At 40.3% G+C, this 21,887-nt stretch overlaps 1 protein-coding gene across 3 annotated transcripts; it reads left to right on the forward strand.

Annotated features, from left to right (window-relative positions):
• Positions 1–12,831: 12,831 nt before the first annotated feature.
• LOC113123409 (gap junction alpha-8 protein-like) lies at positions 12,832–14,103 on the forward strand. Of its 3 annotated transcripts, none has more exons than XM_026295441.1 (2): positions 12,832–13,869; positions 13,927–14,103. In XM_026295441.1, exons 1-2 carry the CDS (start codon positions 12,832–12,834, stop codon positions 14,101–14,103), a joined length of 1,215 nt encoding a protein of 404 aa, XP_026151226.1. The 3 variants fall into 3 exon arrangements, with proteins under 3 accessions (XP_026151226.1, XP_026151227.1, XP_026151225.1); XM_026295442.1 differs by having other exon boundaries at positions 13,954–14,103; XM_026295440.1 differs by having other exon boundaries at positions 12,832–14,103.
• The last annotated feature ends 7,784 nt before the right edge of the window (positions 14,104–21,887 follow it).

The raw sequence follows: 21,887 nt of genomic DNA on the forward strand, positions 1-21,887 counted from the left end.
CCCTAGGACTACCAGTCAGCTCCCCAGCCTGCTGGCAGATACATGCTGCATTATATAATGAGGATCCTTTAGGTTCAATTTATCCTTGCTGAAGGGTTAATGTGCATTTGAAGGCATTCAAATGGCTGTAGATACTGTACGTGGTGACCTAAAAACATACTCTCACTAACATACAGTGGTGTGAAAAAGTCTTGGCCCCTTCCTGATTTCTTATTTTTTTGCATGTTTGTCACACTTTAATGTTTCAGATCATCAAACAAATTGAAGTATTAGTCAAAGATAACACGTAAACACACTTGCAATGAGTCTGTTACAGTGCTGTGGAGGAATTTTGGCCCACTCATCTTTGAAGTTTTCAGTTTTGGATTTTGTTTTCCCCTAATAATAAAAACCATCTAAAAACTGCATGATGTGTTTACCTGTGTTATCTTTGACTAATATTTAAATTTGTTTGATGATCTGAAACATCAAAGTGTGACAAACATGCAAAAAAATAAGAAATCAGGAACACCACTGAATGTGACAATTATTTTTTGATTCGACAAGCATGACATTTGTCAGTCCCAGACTCTCTCCCTGGATTTTCTTCTTTCTCAGGTTTTTATTGTAAAGAAGTACTTTGCTTATTTATTTTCATGTCGCCTTGGTTTATCTCCAGGATGTACCCAGCCAAGAAATATTCCTACAGGAAATCACTTGTAAAGTCTCAACAGGTAGTTCTGAGAATTAGACTTTTGTGTAAATTAAGAAAGGAGATACAGATGTCAATACAAATTACGTACAGATCATGCTGCACATAAAAATACAGAAATGGTGTTCATTCTTCATACTTAGTGTACCGATGTAAGAGTGGCATTGAGCTTTGATCTTAAAATATCTACTTCTTTTTGTCCTTTCATTAGCAGTGAGATGCTGCCACCCATAATTTTTGCTTTTGTTCACTGACTAAGTTTCTTCATCCTGCAAATGTCATGGCCTAATCAATCTGAATGGCTAAATTCTCCTCTTCAACAACTGCGCCTTTGACCGCGGAGCAGAGAAAATGTTTTTGCATGTAAAAACAAAATCAGGAGAAACCAAATGATAAGGATCACATGAAAACCCTGCTGGACCTCAGGCCAGGAGTGGTGATCCTGCACCCTAGCAGTCCACACAAAATATTTTATCTGTTCATGTCTTGTATTAATTCTAACCTTTCTTGCTCTTCAAAAAAAAAACAAAAAAAAAACTTAAAAACCCTCTGCAAGGACTGTGCATTTTTTGTTAATGTTACCTGAACACCCCCTAATGCTAAGAATAATACACCTTTTAGCTTTTAGCTGTCTGCATCTCAAAAAGTGATGCAGGAGAGTATAAAAAAAGAGTTCACATTTCAGATGTTTCCTTAAACAAAAGCCTTTGGAGCTTCTTCTGTAACATCCCGTCAGGTTTCAGTCAGTAATTTGAAGGAATGGAAAAGTTGTTGCTAAATCCTAATTATGTAGCCTTACACCCTTGGCTGTTCTGACATTTCCATTGTGCTGCTCATTGGATAGATTTAGATGTGGAACCACATCCCTGCAGAATAACAGCATGAAGTGATTTGTAACAAAGAAGTGATGTTCCACAACTTAATCTCATCACTTACAGCTTCCCAACAGTGCCAATGAGGGGACTGAATGTGTGTGTTACTGAAAGCACAAGAGCAAAAGTAAAGAGACAACTGCACATGCTTATACGTGTGTGACAGTATGTGTATGTCTACTTGAGTGTTTGATGGAAAAAGCCCACACTGCCAGGATGCATTAGTGTATCCCTCCCCAAGTGCTCACCAGTCTGACCCCTGTCTGCTATTCTGCTCATGACACAAACCCATTTCAGCCCTGCCTCACCGGAGTCAGGGGGAAGCCAGGCTTGACGGACACATGCTCCTGAACAGCCATCACATCCTCATATACACCCTCCAACTCCACTGGGGCTCCCTGAGCTATGGTCAGAGAATATGACAATACATGTATCGTCAAACATCACAGTCGGAAAGGTTGAAAAGACGAACTCAAAGTCGTTTTAAATGAGGTGAAAACATATATGTACAAATGGTCATGCACTGGTACATGACAGTATAATCTGTGTCTAAGTCACAAAGGAGTTATCCACAGCACTGGTATGTTGTCACAGACTGCTTTTTAATCAGATCCATTTACTGCACTTTGCACTGGCTGGTAGCACGTGGTTATCAGTCAAAAACATCCTGTCTCCGCAATTTCAACTGCCAGGTCCTATCCCACAGTTTGTTTTGGACTCCATTCCTTCATTTTGCTTTTTTTAACTTGATCTTTTTTATCTTATTTTAATTGTTTACCTAAACTTTTTTTTTGGTTTAATTCGTTTTTCAAATCCAAAGTTGTTTTTCTTTTCAGAACAAATGCTTCAGTGCCAGTGTTTTATTTTTCAGTTTTGTTTTTAGGTGTGTTATTTGTCACTGCCAAAGTTTAACTATCACTGTTCTGGCTCCATGGCAGATGGTCACAGGCTGTAAACAATTCAATTCACCCATAGCAATTCGCCGCTTGCACATATAGGGTGACAAAATTTTAAACCAAAAGGTGGGTGCCGAGAAGTCAGTCTTCAACTTCTGCCACTTCAGCTTCTGTTTGCATTGCTGTTTATTTCTGTAGATCTATACTGATGCTATTTTTACAAGCTGATGTCTGACCCCAGCTAAAATGTATTTCCAGAGTGAAGGCACTGACGATGAATATTCTATGGATGCATAAATGCATTGTTGCATGTTAAGGATGACTCTTACCAAGTTTATTCCTTGACAGTAGCAGCAGAATCTCTAAATGCATTAAACTGAGCAAAGTTTTGATTTATTGGCCATGAATTCAACTTTATCCCTCCATCCATCATCTATACCCATCCATCCATCCATCCATTTTCTATACCCACATATCCCTAACCAGGGTCATGGGGATCTGCTGGAGTCTATTCCAGCTCTCTTTGGGTGAAAGGCAGGGGTCCACCCTGGACAGGTCACCAGTCCATCACAGGGCCACATAGAGACAAACAACCTCACACACTCACACTCACTCCTATGGGCAATTTAGAGTCACCAATCAACCTGACATACATGTTTTTGGACTGTGGGAGGAAACCAGAGTACCTGGAGAAAACCCACACAAGCACAGGGAGAACATGCAAACTCCACACAGAAAGGCCCCTGATGGGTTTCAACCCAGGACCTTCTTGCTGTGAGGCAACAGTGCTAACCACCAAGACACCGTGCTGCCCAATTTAACTTTTAAGTATGGATAATGTGTAGCTTCTAAAGCCCACCAGATTTAAGGGATCCTTATCAAACATCTTAAAACTCTCAACTATTCATATGCTACTATTTCCACAGTACTGACTTGGTTTCAGGGTCTTGCTGTTTTACATGCTTACACACTGTCACACTGTCATGATTTACTGGGACACATTTGAAGGACGTCAGTCATTATTATTATTATTAACAGCCATGTCTTACCTACTATAAAAATCTAAATATCTGCTTTGAAAAACGATTTTCGGGCTCTAATATTGGCGGGTCTGTTGTTAAACTTCTCTATCAATATTTTTATTCCAAACGTTTTTCTAAGATTATTGAATGTAACTGATGATTTAACAAAATGAAAGCAAACAAAACTCATGCAGTCGACCTTGTCAGTTCCTCCTCCGCCCTTCTAAGAACAAGGTTATCAAGATGTCGAGAGTGCAGGAGGAAATAGACTTTTAATGCCATAACCCCCCAACTCCCCCGTGCCGTCACCACTGTGGAGTTATAGCATCCCAGTGAGCAGCCACGGAGAAGGAGCGGCCTAACAAACGCAGGAAGAGGCATATCTACAAGACCCCTAACCCAAGACAACCACCGAACTCAGACATGTAGACAGACGGATGCTGTGTATGTGTGTGTGTAATCAGCATACATGTTTTACATGGATATAATGATTGAAGCTAGAATAGGGCATGTTTGTGTATTTATATGTCCACCATACATCCCTGAAAACAAACAATGAATGAAAGGACAGTATTGTTCATAAGGCAATGAAAACGCAATGCATTTTACAGGAGTTTAATAGATTAAATAAATGAATAACTGGCAGTTTTGTGTTTTTTGGGTGGCTCAGCATGTTTTTTGTCTCAACAATATGGGGCTGTTTTATGACTTCCTGTTTGTCCTGGTCATTGTTAAAGTGACACTTTCAAACGAGGAAACTACATAAAATTATAAATCATTTCTTTAACCCACTGTGCATGTGTGAGAAACTCTCATGGGTGTTTGGCAGTGGATGGCTGACCGTGTGTGCCGACACTCCTATCCGTCGATAACATTGTGTTGGGCGACTGGCTGACTGAGGGGACCTGGAGGCATGAAATCACCCTGCGTCGGGCCATGTGTGCCCCTGATAGAGACACACAGGGTGTTACCCTCTGCTGAAATCTAACCCTTCAGGCCACTTTTCCTGCCCTAAGAAATACATACGTGTTCCTCGTACTCCGCCTTTCTCAGAACCTTAGTCAACTTTCACGCACGTTCATCAAAAGCTTCCTAACTTTTTTTCTTCTTCCTTTTCTTGTTTCCTCACACTGTTATAAATCCATTAACAACACATAGACTGATTCCCATACACAGCATACTGGACACTATTTAATGGTAAAGCTGAAAAGTTGCTCACCAAAGGAGTTAGTGGTGAGCAAGAAGGGAAGTGGGAGAATGACTTGTATTCTTTAGGTACCAATTCCATCTGAAAGCTAATGCTGCACTATACATCCTGAACAGATAATGGTTTGCTAATATCATTAACATTTGCACATCAACTTTAAATTGCCAAAAATCAGTAACTGTGCATTAAAAGGACACAGGGCTACCACTGGTCCACAGAGGGGTGATCTTCACCTCCTTTTATTCAATATGCATAAATCGACCAGCGGCACTTTTGAACTACAGACATTTAGGCCTGTTTGGTAGGAAAAACAAGTGTTGCTAATGACATTAAAAGGATGCATTCCAGCTAGGTGAGGTATTTCCAAGGCCCATTGTACATGCAGACTCTGGCATGGCTTACTAGGACGCCTAATGGAACTTAGTCATCATTAATGAAACTTGTTTCATCATTGATTTTCCTGGAATGACAAATCAAAACGTTAGCCATGATGAAGGGCCATTGCAGGCTCCTCCACCCCCCCGCCACATACAGGTTAACTTTTTATATGCCATTAAACTTTTATACAGCTTCAATAACAACAAACCTCTATAAACTCACGCAGAGCTGCCCATCAGTGCAATTAACTATTAGCTAAAGGGAAAACAGGCAATGGAGAGCTAAAAGCTCAGTCTAACACAATAACACACTGTAGTTAAACAGCCCACATATCTAGTTAGTTGGATGAGGTCCTCACAGTGGCAGACTGCTTATGTGTGTTTGCCACATGACACAGGTGATTTCATCAACTGCAGTTGCTATGGTGATTAATTGGTTCCTATGGGATCAATCACTGATTTCGCTTCAACAATTAAACACATATTGTTTGATGTTGCATCCTACTCATGGATTAAACATTTTCCACTTTGAAATTCGATCTTCCAAAAACAAAGAAACCTCACATGAAATAGCTGCTCTGTGTTCATTTAATAAAATGGTCCCACTAAAATCTTCTTAGCAGTAGGCCAAACATAGTGTCAAACCCAACACGATTCATCCAGAATTTCAGTCTCTGTCATCCAGCCTCTCACATCAGGTCACACACTGCATTTACATCCTTTCTCCATTAAAGACTGCCGTCTGCCCTCCACCCACTCCTTCTCCATTGTGTGCACATCGATTCTCCTCTCCTTCCCATGGTGCCCAGCATTACACAGAGAGGAAGCTGCCTTTCCACTTCCTTCTTCACTGGTGAGAACAATTCATTCTCTCGCCCCTGTCTCTCCCCCTCTCTCTCTCTCTCACAGGCCCAGACTACATGAAGTTGCCAGGTCAGCTTGTTTCCTGATGGGGGGCCTGGGCCTGTAAAACTGACGAGGACTCCAGTCGCAGGCCTCAGACGGTCTGTGACACATACATCCACTGTGACTCTCCATGGATGAAACTAGTTCTGGGAAAGTGTGTGCAAATTATAAACAACAATAGCTTTACAACAAGCAATGTATAATATATCATAGCATTGTAATATAAATTTTTGTAAAGGTGTTGTTATGATAAACTATTTATAACACACTCTACTTAAAAGTTACAAGGGGAGTAAAGCTTCTTTAAAACAGACAGTGACAGTATGAAAATATACAGAGGAATTCAGAAAAATGTTTAAAATAGGACAGTTAAAACTAAATAAAGCGTGTGTTACAAAATGGAAGATATTTCTGAAGTGATTTAAAAGAGGGAACCGTCTTAACATAGTGAATCTTTTGAAGCAGAGAGCCTTGGGTTCAGTCCCTCCCTTAAGACTCAGATTGGTAACAGTTTGGTAATGTAGCTTGTAAGGGCCTCTAAATGCCAAAGCGTACTGTCACAGTGAGCTGAGCACAGTGACATTTTAGGAGATAAAGGATAAGGGCACTGCTGTAAATTTTGTGATTGTAGCAAAAAAGCATGTGTGAAGAACACTCTCAAATCATTTTTATTTAATGAGTGTATCAGTGGAAACTGATATATGAGCCAACTCCAAAGTACGCACATCATGATTTATATGGAAAGTATTTAATGTACACTGATGTTTTGGGCTGAGACTTTCTCCAGTACTTCTAATAGCAAAGATCAGGCCATTATACAACCAATAATACACAAGTACAACAATGGGGTCCGTAGTGAGTGTGAGCAGTCACTGGGGTATTAGATTTTCCTTACAGAATCCCAGAAAGTAACAATCAGAATTTAAGATCTAAACTCCAGACTCACACACTAAACACGCACTAAACAGACACATGCACACACACACATGCACACACACACACAAAAGACAATAGTAGCCCCTTGAACAACTGAGTCCTCTCACAGACACAGAAGACTTGTGTGTGCTGGTGTTGTAACAGGACATGGAAAGGGAAACCCTAAGTACAAATGCAGGTAGGGAGACCAAACAGTCCAGTCTTCTCACCATTTAAACACACTACTCTAATCTTACCAACGATCAATCTGTATTTAACTCTCCAACAAACTGTCATACAATAGCCAGTGAAAAATATTTATAACTTAAAATTTTACGTGCTACATTTTTCTTTGTAATGACGCATGTCACTTTCTAGCTTTCAAAATTTTTATGCAGTTCCTGTGTGTTTAACAGACCTGGTTCCAGGCTCAAAATGAGCTTGTCCCATGAGTCTGTGTGAAAAGCTGAGCACATGAAGGACAGTGGCCTGATCCAAATTCAACAAATGTGACCTCCCAAACACAATGGCCAAACCCAAGTCCAGCTGGGTGACAAGAACTCAGCCCTCAAAAACACAATACTATGGCCCACAATCAGATGCAGTAGGGTCTGCGGGTGTGTGTGCATTCTTGTTGATGATAAGTGTGTGTCTGCATACATGTGGGTACATATAAGAATGTGTTTAAATTCTTTCTGACTCCTTGATATACATTTCTGTCTTTCTTGTTTTTAGGTCTCACTGGGTCAAACCTGTAGACTGCTGCTATTATCAGTCTCCTCAACACTTTCCGTTGGCTAATACTGAAGCGAGTGGCAACAGTGTCACTGCTGTTTACTCAGTCAGTTTTGGATGCCTTTGTGAATAGTTTCAAACTTTCTCACCATCGCAGGAAAGAAACCACTGCTTGTTTCTCAGAGGAAATGAGAAATTGCTGGTCGCATAACAAAGTTAAACTGCTGGGATCTTGATGTCTCATAGTTCCATTCAAAACAAAAGAAGTGGTTTTAAACAAATAACTCATTAAAAAAACAATCGACGAGAAAAACTGAGGTGTTTTCACTGAAGCAGCAGGTCTCCAACACACAAAGAAAAATGATGATACTTGCACAAATGCAAACACAACTGGTGTTTAGAAACAAGTGCATCTCTGTCTTTAAGCGTAAGCCTTGTGCCACTGAGGTTTTTAGTGATGTGCTGTCATGGGACTCAGCAGTGCCTCCCGGGTCATGTTGTATCGGTGAGGCCATCAACGAGACAATCTCTTTAACCCCGCTGTGAAAGACTCCTTTCTGTGTGAGTGGAAAGATGAACGACATTGGGAGTTTCATGTGATTAAAAACGTGAGAGAGACACAGAAACATGAGCTTGAGAGTAAAAGGTTTTTCTTTGAAATACTGTGTGGTCAGCTCAATTCAGGAGACAATAATCACAAATCCCTGACACACTATGAGCAAAAAAGCAGTTTCCATTCCTGTGTATATTTCTGTTATTATAATTTAGTTCGTAAATGTATTCTTTAAAATAGGTAAGTCTTTTGATAACAAGTGGTTATTTTGCTGATCTTGAAAGAACTACAGTATGTCAAATATAGTATGAAAAATACAAGTATACGATCATTATAATTGTGTGGCAGAGCTATTTTACTTACATTAAATTATATGCAGTAGGTGTACATAATAAAGTGGCCAGGGATGCTATTACTAGAGGTAAAGTGTCCTAATCAAATACATATTTACATAAAAGAGCAGATTTTTTTGGAATATACAGTAAGCTGAGTGATGATGATTTTTGTTGGATCATGTGCTTCGTATTTCACTGCTGTGTCTGGCATATAATGTTATATGTCCTTTTTCCAGCACTGTCTTTAGCTTCAAGAGTGACAGTGAATCCAGACTTTAATGAAGTCTTCTCAAAATAGTTTGAAGTGTCTGAACCTTTGCAGCATTAGTGGACAGGCTTAAATCTGCTGGTTAAGTCCTTTTTTGAGTAAAGTATGCCCCCTATCAGCTCCATTATATTAATTAAAGAAAGCGTGTTCAATATCTTTCTTGAGGCTTTTATTGATTTCATTACTTTTATTTGTGGGTTTTACTGTCATGTTGGATGTTTTTTTTTTTATCTGTCTCTGCACTGCTCCCAGGGACACATGCAAAACCCTTAAATTTAAACCGTTAAAGTACTTTCTGCTTTCAAAAGGCATGACTTTGTTTCAAATTTAAACCGATTATGTGCCAATCATGGCACATAAAAAACATGTTATTTTGAGTGCAAGAACACACTCCTACTGAAAAGTGTTTTTCCTCAGGGAGTGGTGTGAGATGTTCATTGTGTGAGAGGTAACTGTGAGGCCAAATCAAACCAACCGCCTGCCAACACGTGTTAGAATCACAAAATACATATTGTTAGACGAAATACGTGTCTTCAATTGCTTTAATTGATAAGGTTTTTATAAAGTAAGATTTCAGTTACTTCCTGTCTTTCAAAGGCCCTGTGAGCAGGAAGCGCGTGGCACCATCGTGCAGTAGGCAGATTGTTGTACGATATGTTTGTTAGCGTGTTAGCATTCTGACTAATGGCCAGTTGGTGCCCAGCTTCGAAGGTCTAATCTGGCCTCACGCATCGCTGCACATGCTCAATGGGGTCCGCACCCTGCATCATGACATCATGTCTTTGTGTGAAATCCCGGTGCCATTCACGAGCCCACCGTAGGGCTTAGCATGCAAGCATCCACTATACCAACACACAGCTCTTTAAAGGGAGTCCCCTGGTGCGCCAGCTCAGTGGGTACACCCTGATGCCTCCACAGAGCTCTGAACATGGCTTCTATCCTCCGACACAACAGACTGAGCCCCTGTATCATCCAGGGCCCAGAGGAGAGTGAATATTGGGGCTTTTTGTTGGGGCCATTTTTATATGAGAAGATAACAGTGCTCCTGGATATATGGAAATAGGTTCTAGCAAACATACACACTCATCTGGATGCCATATTGTTTAGAGAGAAACTGTAGCAAATCACTTGGGGACATTCGACATGGCAGGATATAGTGTTCCACTCTGGTTTTTGCTCTAAGATTGTACCATCGATTTTAAAAAGCTGTGTGATCAGTGGAGCTAAAACTGGAGGCCAAATCCTCCACTAATCAACAGGCCAGAGAACAAAGAGGTGGACTTTCAAGTTCACCAAAGACCATGAATGTGATTGGCTGAGAGGAAAGGAGGGTGTGGCATAGTGAAATGGGCAGAGTGGAGATACAGCCATAAAAGGAGTGATGATTTCTATTGATACATGGATTTTGACTACTGATAAATATCTGTTACATTTCTCACTTTAATATAAGGTTATCTCCATTGTCCATTAGAGATGTTAATAATAATAAAGTGAAAAAAGTCAAATATGCTGTGCTTCTGTATTTTCCTTTTTACTAATTAAAAGGAAAATACATTTGGTGTCACTGGAGTGATTTAATTACAGTTTCACAAGTTTTCCATTCAGATTAAATAAATCAAGACCAAAATGCTCTGCATGTTTTTATACTAAACATTTATAATCCTATGAGTTTACAGGGCAGTCCCAGCTTAGAAATACATGGGTAAATTAGACTTTGCTCATTGTTCAAACTTTTCACTACATCGCCAAATCCTAGGTCCTGGGAATATGAAACAATTGTGGAACCTGGAAATTAGATTGGGCAAAGGGAAATGAATTGTGCAACTTCAAATAAACTGTCTGTTCTCGACTGCCATGCGATTGTTTTGTTGCTTCCTTTAATTTGGTGCATCAGTGGCTCACCGGCAGAACATGTTTTCAATTATTTAGGTAACAGACTAACAAAGGCATTTTTCAAATAAAACATGCTGAAAGTTCAAGAAATGTATTAAATGCTAACACAAGGAAATAAATATAAATATCCAATAAAATCCAGTCTTAGATGAACGTGGTAAATGTAAAACAATAATCATTAGTCAGTACAAGTGAATTAGAACTTTTCAGTCTTACTACAAAAACTGCGTTCAACTTTTTTTAATATTGTATTGTTAAATAAATACTGAGAATACTGCTAAAAATGACTATTCAATTTATCAGGTAAAAAAACAAATGCTGACATTACTATAAAATCACTGAGATGCATAAGAATATTACTGCTGTCTGATCAAATATTTACACAGACAAAAGTTTGTATTTAAATTATATTTTAAAGAAATAATAAATTAGAAACAGAACTGTGGTTGTGCTCTTACAGTAAAATTCATAACTCAACCTCAGACTTACAATCAAATCCATCTGTTTTCATTACACTTTTTATTGTTTTTGTCCCTGCCTTACAGGGTCTATTAGAAAGTTATCTAATATTTCATAATAAAGATTTTAGTTTAAGGGCCTGCAGTAGCTTTTATATCTAATCAAAAATCAGTGAAGTGATTCATTCGGTGATCAAAGATAACTAACGAATGTTTTTCTTCCCAAAGCTGGGAAAGTTTGACTATCTGCCCTAGTAGAGATATTTTAGTGTGTCCTTTCACTCAGTGGTTCACATTCTTCACATTCCAGCTAAGGGACAGATAGAATGACACACACACAAACTCAGCCACAGAGTTGGATATAGTTATTCACTCTGCAAAAACTCAAACTTGATAACACTATTGATTTTCAAGCAAATTGAGATGCATGGCATTCTGGATCTATCTTATATTAATCTGTGTTATCTTGGAAATCTACACGCATGAAACGGTGATTTACCAATTCATTTATTAATATTAATTTATATATATATTATTTATATTAAATAACATGAAATGGGCTAGTCACCTTCTCTGGAAATAAATAGTAAATCCAAGGTCTGACCTGGGAGATTATTTTTTAAAAATCTTATTTATTATTGAAATTAACCAACTGTTCAGAATCTCTGCAGAAACAACACTGTCCTGTTTTAATGCATAAGGACATAAATTCCTTCATCCCTGCCTGAGCCTATAGTCTGTCACTGACCTGCCTCTCTGTCCTAATGCTGGACATCACAGCTGCAGGCACATCAGCTACTGTTGTAGTTTCATCTACTGTTTCTTTGCTTCTAGTATATACTATATGAGTGAGGAAGTTACACACATGGAGCTGGACTGCTGTGCTGTGGACCCGGTGCCCTGGCAGCACAGTGTCCATGCTAGTGTGGGAGCCTGAGGCCTGCTCCCATACATCCCCGCTCTGGCCTCTGTTGATCCTATTGTCTCCTGCGTCACCACACGTCGCCCGGCAAATAAAGGCCGTCTGGCTCCAAGCTTAAATATTGCAGCAAACTAAAAACCAACCATCAGAGCCGATTCATTCACATCTGCTCAGTCGGGCGACAAGGACAGGGCTTTAGGTGGGAAAGAGGGCAGAAAAAAGTTCACTTTTCCCTGCCGGGTGCCAAGAGAACGGGACAGGACTCAACTTCAGCGGAGCCGCAGCTGTGGCAAGTTGCCCATTTGATCACATATATATCATATATCACACAAAAGAGGGGACTACTGATAACTATTGGTTTTTAGTCACGAGTTGTTATATAGAATGTTTTAAGAGCTAGATAAATAGAATTTTTTGGATTTCATGTTAGTTAATATTTGAGATAATTAATGTTTACACTGTGAACAAGGATCCTTCCGTACAATTAATATCTCACTAGCAGTTTTAACTTAACATTAGAGTAACTGCTTTTTTATTTACTTACAGAATCCACTAATATTACAATTCTCCAGGTTTTCTAATACAAAGATGTTGTAGCATTAAATTATGGTCTAGGTTTAATATTTGACTTGATTGAGTTTTCCTCTTCTACATTTCTTACTTTTGGCACTCCTTATTTCCCTCCCCTTGCTCATCCTAATTACCCCACCCTCCCTGTCCAACTGCACCTTCCATGTCCCTCCCTACCCCACCCTTCATTCTGCAGTGCTACGGACCGATCATGGGTGACTGGAGCTTTCTGGGTAATATTTTAGAGGAAGTTAACGAGCACTCTACGGTGATCGGCCGGGTGTGGCTCACAGTGCTCTTCATCTTTCGTATCCTCATCCTGGGCACGGCGGCAGAGTTTGTGTGGGGCGATGAGCAGTCTGACTATGTCTGCAACACACAGCAGCCTGGATGTGAGAATGTGTGCTATGATGAGGCCTTCCCTATCTCCCACATTCGCTTGTGGGTGCTGCAGATTATCTTTGTGTCCACACCATCACTGGTGTATGTGGGTCACGCTGTGCATCATGTCCACATGGAGGAGAAACGTAAAGAGCGTGAGGAGGCAGAACTTAGCCGGCAACAGGAGCTGAGTGAGGAGCGTCTCCCTCTGGCACCTGATCAGGGAAGTGTCCGAACCACTAAAGAAACCAGCACAAAAGGAAGCAAGAAGTTCCGGCTAGAGGGCACTCTGCTGAGGACCTACATCTGCCATATCATCTTCAAGACGCTGTTTGAGGTGGGCTTCGTAGTCGGCCAGTACTTCCTGTATGGGTTCCGCATCCTGCCACTGTACAAATGCAGCCGTTGGCCCTGCCCTAACACTGTGGACTGCTTTGTGTCTCGCCCCACGGAGAAGACCGTCTTTATAATCTTTATGTTGGCTGTGGCCTGTGTCTCACTATTCCTTAATTTTGTGGAAATCAGTCACCTGGGCCTTAAGAAGATTCGCTTTGTCTTTCGTAAGCCAGCCCCAGCCCCAGCCCAGGGTGAGGGATCAGCCCCCCTGCCACCACAGGGGAAGAGCCTGCCCGCTCTGGCTGTGTCCTCCTTGCAAAGGGCAAAAGGCTACAAGCTGCTGGAGGAAGAGAAAGCTCACCCTGTAAGTCAGCTCTATCCTCTGGCTGAAGTGGGCATGGAGGCTGGCAGAGGGGCCCCACCTTTCCAGGGGCTGGAGGGGAAGTCGGTGGAGGTGCTGCCCATGGAGGACATCTCTAAGGTGTATGATGAGACTCTGCCCTCCTATGCTCAGACAACTGAGACAGGGGGGGTGACACTACATGAGGAGGAGGCCAAGCAAGTGCAGCCGGCAGAGGTGGAAGCAGAGAAGGTGGAGGAGGCTCTGGTGGATGAGGATGGGGAGGTAGAGAAGGTGATGAATGGGGAGGGGGTACCTCTAGCTGAGGCAGGGACGGAGGCCGCAGATACGATAGAAGACACCAGACCGCTAAGTCGACTGAGCAAAGCCAGCAGCAGGGCCAGGTCAGACGATCTCACCGTATGAACCTGTGATAGAGAGCACCTACACACGCAAGCTGTTCAACAGCACACACACAGCTAACTCAAGACAATGCACACTCTTGAACAAGCAGGTCAATAACTAAGTGGACAAAAACCAAATGAATAGGCATATATAAATACCTTTAAAACACTGGCAACAAAAAACTGAGTGATAAAACTTTGTGATAAAAAAAAAAATTACACAAAAAGTAGAGGGAGGTATAGGTTCTTTTTTTATTAAGCGTGTTATATTTAAAAATAAATGTGGAAAGGACACATGGGGGAAACGTTTTTACTTGATGAAAGTCTGTGTTCAATTTCTAGAAACATCTTTTTCTATCGAAATATTTTAATTATATACAGTGGAGAATTGGACATTCTTACATTGGGTTTGAGTGGATTAGGGGAAGGAGAGTTACACAATACTTGTGTGTCTAGAATCAGGAAATTCACTATAGTTGGCACTGACTTTCAATCCTATTCTGACAGCTACAAGTGAAAATAGCAGCATGTGGCTAAAAACATTGTAGGTGAAGGGGCTCTCACTTAGACGAATTACACGATTAAGTGCCAGTTCATGTACAGGTATACAGGAGAAGAAGAAAAGTCCATTTTTAGGTTGAGAAGTGCACTCAACTATTTTGCATATGCACAGGTTTAGACTCTGTGCAAGGCCTTAGCCCTCATAACACCTCATCTATGCATCCATTTACACAAAATCCTTTCTAGGAACAAAAGATATGCAATTTCAGAGCATTTCTCTCCTTTTCATATTTATATACCAGGTAGCACAGCCAGAGCTTAGTTAGTGAGAAAAAAAACCAAAAAAAACAAAAAAGACCACATGTTAAATGTCTTTTTCAGTGTAGGTCTGCATTTTAGATTCGCTTATGTTTTGTAGCCTTTAAGTAGAACAATATACTGTGATATCAGTGCTCCATGGAAGAGAGCAGGTTCATTTTGCCCGATCAGAGAATGAACTATAGTAGCGACCTCAGGCCAAATCCTCTCTTTCGTGCTGTACAAACAGGCGTCCGGGCGATAAAGATCATGCACCATCAGCACAAAGTATTGTTGGAGGCGAGACAATAAAAGAAACCGTACTCATCAATGAAAACAAGCATCTTGACCTGGCTGTGAAAAAAAGTCTTTCAACCTAATTTTATGTGATCATAGTAGGTCCTTAACAAAACACTTGTGATATGATTTCATATTTAGAATCAAATAACTAGAGGTAAGCTCCACTGTTCATAATGCCATATCTTCTGTCTTATAATGTGCATAATGTGCAAAACAGGTGTTTTAGGGGTAATTGATTTGATCTCACACACCCAATAAAGTAAAAACAGAAAGTGTGCATGCTGCAGTGTTGTGCATCCATCTGGGTAAAGACAATATATTTCTTTTTGAAGAATTTTAATAGAACATGCATTGAGCCTTAAAGTATAAACCTTGATTTATCACAAATCTTCCTCTCATATTCTCTGGCTTTGTTATTTCAAAGAGCTGCCACTGTATGACTTCCTGTGCCCTTTCTGTAAATGTTACTTTTCAGACGTTGTAAGATTGTAGCAAATGCTTATATTGCTCTGAGACCTATCTGGACTTGATGTGTTTTTTGCTGTTTTTTTTAACTCTGCAATCTGTACGTGACATGTTAGCAAACACACAAACCTACCCCCCCCCCCCACCCCCCCCACCCCAGAAAAAGTCTTTCTTATACAGCTTGGACAGCTAATGAGTATTTACAGTATTAACATGATCATTTAATTAGTGCATAAAGTTGTATGCTTGCAGGTATGAACACACTAAAACTGTGTTCGCACACTGCACAGACATACACACATCTCACATGTTGTTTTGGGGGTATGACCAAATGGCTCTGGAGAAACTCTTAGAGAAAAGGCAGCTTTGACCCCTTTGTGACCCCCCCAGCCACCTCATCACCTCTCACAACCCAATGCTGAGAAGGCTGAATCAAAGAGAGCCTTGAGTGAGTCAACCACCTCCTAAAAACATTAAAGCATTTAATAGTGTTGCAACCAAAGCATATTGCTAGTCTCTGTGTGCATCAATATGACTGGTAATGTATGGCTTTTTGTATTTTAAGACAGTCACATTGCCTGTATGTTTGTAAGAAGACATAATTAATCTTTGGGCGGGGGGGGGGGGGGGGGGGGCATTTTTACTAACTTGTAGTCTTTTTTTTTTTGCTGATAGATGTGTGGCAGTAATTTCTTTTAGCAACACAATAAAAAGTCACACGTGGTCCAGACGTGTTGTGTCATTGTCTCTCTATAAATTACACACACACACACACACAGACACTTTTGCACTGATAATAATGCATTCTGTAACTCATTTTCCTAACCTTCACACATAACCCTAACCCTAAGCCCTAAACACTAACATTAACTGAACAACATCAACCTCAGCACATTAAGACATTAAAAACACTTAATCCTTTAAAGGGTTAAGAAGGCTCATGTACGAGTTTAGGATAAAAGATGGATTTAAACACATCACCTGTCTTCATATTATGTTTCTGTTATTATGATGGTTCACAGTAGACCTAGTGCGGTTACTTGTTTTGACCCACTCCCGGTTGGGTTGGCACAGTGCGCCCTCTATCGATAGTTCAGAGACCCAGTGAAAGTATGTGTTTTTGACCACCTGTTGGTGCTTCTATTGTTTCCTTCTTTTACATGCATTACAGTGACATAATACTGTCTATTCAACCGAGTATTCATGTTTTTACTTTTGCTCAACCTACAATAGTTCGCCTTTAATGGGGTTGTTTGGAAACAACAAGTGCCTGTTCACTACACGTTTGAGTCTCAGTGCTGTTTGTGCATAATATTACAGGATACTTTAGTGTATGTGTGTGTGTTTGTGTGCACGTCCCGTCATTTATGGCCGACATAACGTCAGTGTTGCTTGGTATATGAGGGTTGTTATTTGCTCTATTTAATCCATGTGTTTCTTTAAATGTATTGTATTAGTTGCGTATGTTAAGCTTCCAGTAGTATCTACTCCTTTTCACCACACACCAACTTATATTCAGATACATCCTCTCGGGGTTCTGTTTAACTGCACCTGCACAGGCTGTGATACTGTAACAGACACAGTATTAATCAAAGAGCAGAATCCTAACACTCTCAAGTTCTGATTGACACTCAGAGGGAGTGTCGTCTATTGCCAGAATCCTGTCAGTGCATCATACCATCCAGCGTTTGTTAAAAGTTCAGAATAGGTGGAGGGCTGACAGTCACTCCATGTTAACAGGGTACAGTGGTGCTGACATGGGGATGCAGTGCTCCAGCAAAATGCAAAATGAGCGATCCTAGTTTAGTGTAGATTATAGCACTTTGTATAGCTGGAAAGAAATGTAAAGCCTACAGGCACCTTTGAGTGGGAATTCTGTAACAGGTCTTAGGCCTCAGTACTTACAGACACACAGCACTGATATTATCTACTCTCAGACAAAAATTCATAAATGAAAGGCTGGCAATATTTGAAAACATTCAATTCTGTATTTGCTCATGCACTGGAGCTGAAGCCTAGACAAACACTGTTAGAGTTTATCTGTTTAGGCTACACATAAATCACAACTAAATTTGCATTTTACTCTAATCTCTGAACTGTGAGTGAAAACTCATGTTAACGGATGAAGGTCTTGCACATTGCAAATAGGAACTGTACAGTCAAAGACTGGGGCGGAAAAGCATCCCTGGAATATGACTCAGCCCAGCACAGGCCTGGTTGCTTATTTGGGAAGTATGGACCAAACTCATTTGCACTGCTGCAACTCTCTGTCGCCCTCTGTTGGCATGAAGTTTGTAACTACCTTCAAAGATTATGATAAATTGCAATAAAGAAAAAATAATATGTGTGCAATTCTCCAGATTTTACAGACGGCCAGTCTGTGTAGGGGGGAGACCGGGTATGGCTGTAACATGGGGAGAGTTTTAACACCACCACTTCCACTAATCAGGGATAAGGCAGGAGGCATATGATCATACCAGTGTTTGTCTGCTTCCTTCCTAATCGCACGGGGTAGTTGTCAAGGCTGGAAACATACACATGCAGATTCTACAGAGAAAAAACTGATTTTGAGGTAAGAAAGTAGCTATTTTGACCAAGAAAAAATTTTTGTTTAGTACTTAAACTATTGCAGTTATAATCATATGACTTACATTAGATGAAGTTGTGGTTTCTCAGGTTAAATGTGATGCACTTTTCCCCTGATAATTTCAAGCCACTGAGCTAATACAGCTAGCTAAACAATGGCTGACAGGGGTGGGGTGGGTTGTAACAAATCTTTAAATAGTGTTACAACCATCCCCTTACATACAACTAACACCACTTTCTTCATTTTAATAGATTTACAGAATGCCTAGGCAGTGGAAGAGAAAGACTGACAGAGGTGTGCCTGCCAATGTTTTAAAAGTAGCATCTGATGAGGTCACAGGGAAAGGCAGACTATATGCACAAGTCAGTCAGATCAGTCGCGAAGGCACATGGGATCTGCCATGTAACACTGAGCAGATACTGCAAATCATTGCAGAAGCTGAGAGACCAGGGGTCCAGTGACCTTCCCAGTGTAGGTTACCGGAGCAACAACAAAGTTTTCTCTGAGATGCAAGAGAAAAAGTTGGCTGACTATTTGACTCAGGCAGCAGACCTGTATTACGGACTGACTGACTGAGAAAGAGACAGACATTGTTCTGGATTGTTCTCTGATTTCAATAAACCTCATTAAAGGCTATTTGAAGACTATCACATTGTGTGGCCTCTGTTTTTTCTTTTTTTGCCTACTGTTACAACATACCCCAGTATGTGTTACAACCTACCCCAGTAGTGGGGTAACAAAGGAACACCATGTATTTGACATCAACTCACAAGGTCTGTGATACTCTTGCAGGCGCTTGAAGTGGTGTCATTTGTAGTCAACAAATGTGGGTACTCTGTATAAAAGTTTGAGAATTCTAACTCAAAAATTCAGTGAGTTAGAGGTACTGAAGCAAAAAGTGTTACAACCATACCCGGTCTCCCCCTACATTCTGTGTACATTCATGATGTATGCCCCATCCGCACTCAGAGTCTTAAGGTTTACTCACATGAATTTAATTAAACATGTTTCAACAGGATATGTTTGAAAAAAAAAATAGGTGAATTATGATTTATTATTGGAGAATGATGTACAGGCTGGGGGCAGCATGGTGGATGAGTAGTTAGCACTGTTGCCTCACAGCAAGAAGGTCACGGGTTCTCCTTTCTGTGTGGAGTTTGCATGTTCTCCCTGTGCTTGTGTGGGTTTTCTCCAGGTACTCTGGTTTCCTCCCACAGTCCAAAAACATGTATGTCAGGTTGATTGGTGACTCTAAATTGCCCATAGGAGTGAGTGTGAGTGTGTGAGGTTGTTTGTCTCTATGTGGCCCTGTGATGGACTGGTGACCTGTCCAGGGTGTACCCCTGCCTTTCACCCAAAGAGAGCTGGGATAGGCTCCAGCTGATCCCTGTTACCCTGGTTAAGAAATAAGCGGGTATAGAAAATGGATGGATGGATGTACAGGCTGCACGGATCATGATTCGCCACCAAGGGGCAGTACAGTATTTGTATGGTTTATTTTTTAAATTGCATACTTCATTCACAAATACATCAAGGCATTTATTATAGGGTAGAAACCCCAACATGATTTTCCAGATAATACATCTTAATCTTTGTATATCCTCTAATGGTATCACATGGACAGCGTCCAACCTCTCAGTGAGAGACTCCTGTCTTTATTCGCAGAGCAGCAATAACATCCAGGTTTTGAGTCTGGTGTCAATTAAATTGACAAATGTAAATATGTTAGTCACTTGTCAAATAAATAAATAAAAATAGTCTGATTTGGAACCAACTGGAAGGCATTTTCAGGTCTGCAGAAGTTTCGGGAAATCAAAGGAAAGTTTATATAAGTGAGGTTCTAAATATATAATAACATACAAGCTGACAGCAAAAAAACTAAAAGTGAGAACAGCACAGTATTGACACTTTAACATGTGAATGAGATTGTTTGAAACATTTAGGGGTGGCAATTGAAGCAAAATCTCAGAGATTTCTAAACTGTCTGAAAATGACAGACTGAAATACTTTTCAGACAGTTTAGAAATCTCTGAGATTTTGCTTCAACCTTGGAGTTTGTCTAAGCCTGTGGTAGAATATCCCAGTCTCATTTAGATTATGTTGAGACTGTTTACATGTACACACACACACACACACACACTCACACACCACAAAATGACTGTGGAGCCACTGAATCACTAGTTATAAAAGAAAAAAGCTCTGGAAAATACATTCTGTCACAGGAGCTGGGTGTATGTTTACGCAGGCTGTGATGTGAACCTTAAAAATAACATGGTCCACATCTGTTTTAAGTATAGCAGCTAAAAAAAAAAAACATACAAGTGACCTAGGGAAAGAATGTTCTACACTTTTCCGTGTGACTGCACAAAACAAGCCCATAAGAAAACTACTGCTGTTTAAATGCAAAACTGCCATTTCTGTTTCCTTATCATTTGCTACAAGCTGTTAACATGACATACCTCAGGGACAGATGCAGAAGGTTCAGTTTGCACTTTCCATTTTTGCGATGAACCATATCTGCCAACATGAAGCAGCAAGATGCATTTCACATTTAGTTTCAGTATAATGTTTGCACAGGGACAATATGATAACATTTAACATGATCAATGGGATTTATTAGTAGAGTGGAATCATGAAACAGGTTTCTGGATGCTGCAGCCAGAGTTCTTACAGGAACCAGCAATAGAGATCATATTTATATTTTAGCTTCTCTTCATTGGTTTCCTGTAAAATCCAGAGTAGAATTAAAAAGCCTTTCTTATTCTTTTTAGGATAGACTTAAAAATTTCCTTTTTTGACAAAGGGCTGGCCTGAAACATCCCTTAGTTACACTACTATAGGCCTCGAGTGCCTGAGGACTCCCCATTGGTGAACCTTTCTCTCCCTCTCTCCTTCCCTTTCTTCTCCCCTGAACTAAACTGAACTGAATTGAAATTATTTGAACTGAACAAATGTCTTCAGAAATACTCTGAGTAAATGTCATGTACACACACAGAGGGAGAGACAACAAGCACATTACTCATATGGCTACAGTGTCAAATACTTCATTTCCTGTGCAGAAACCAGTGTTGCCGTATGTGGGGTATAGCAAGGCTCAATTCACATCATGCACGAGGCTTCACAGTGAGACATAAGGAAAAATCATGATCATCATCTTCAGACCGAAAATTATCTGTCTTCCAAGGTAGAACAGAAGACTTTTCTAGATATTTGGGCTCTGACAAGATGCTGCCTCTGATATGTTGCATGTTCTGGATTTTCGCAACAGCAGGTAAAATTCATTCTTCAAAATTTTATGCTGACAATGAACATGCACTGCATGAATACTTTAACATGTTCTGTTTTCTCTATGAGTCACAAATTGTTGTATTTAAACTTTCTGCTTTTGTTTGGATTGAACAAATATGATATAACCCAATGTCAACCTAAACAAGTGCTTGGCTGCCAGGAGTAGTTTTGCATTTACCAAATGTCACGGTCACATAACTCACAGCAAGAAAGAGAAAACATTTTTTCCAACAACCTAAAACTATTTCTTTAACTGTGGTGTCACAACATAGCGATAACATGGTTACAGTTTAAATTATCATCTGAACTTTCCATTTCCTTCGCAGATGGAAACGCCATCACCAAGGGTCTAGACAGCACAGTGATCT

This window comes from Mastacembelus armatus, chromosome 21, assembly GCF_900324485.2.
Source record: "Mastacembelus armatus chromosome 21, fMasArm1.2, whole genome shotgun sequence".
In the NCBI taxonomy this organism is placed as follows: Eukaryota; Metazoa; Chordata; class Actinopteri; order Synbranchiformes; family Mastacembelidae; genus Mastacembelus; species Mastacembelus armatus.

Excerpts from the sequence above, each read along its gene's own strand:
- LOC113123409 (XM_026295440.1), top strand. The coding sequence starts at position 12,832 with ATGGGTGACTGGAGCTTTCTGGGTAATATTTTAGAGGAAGTTAACGAG.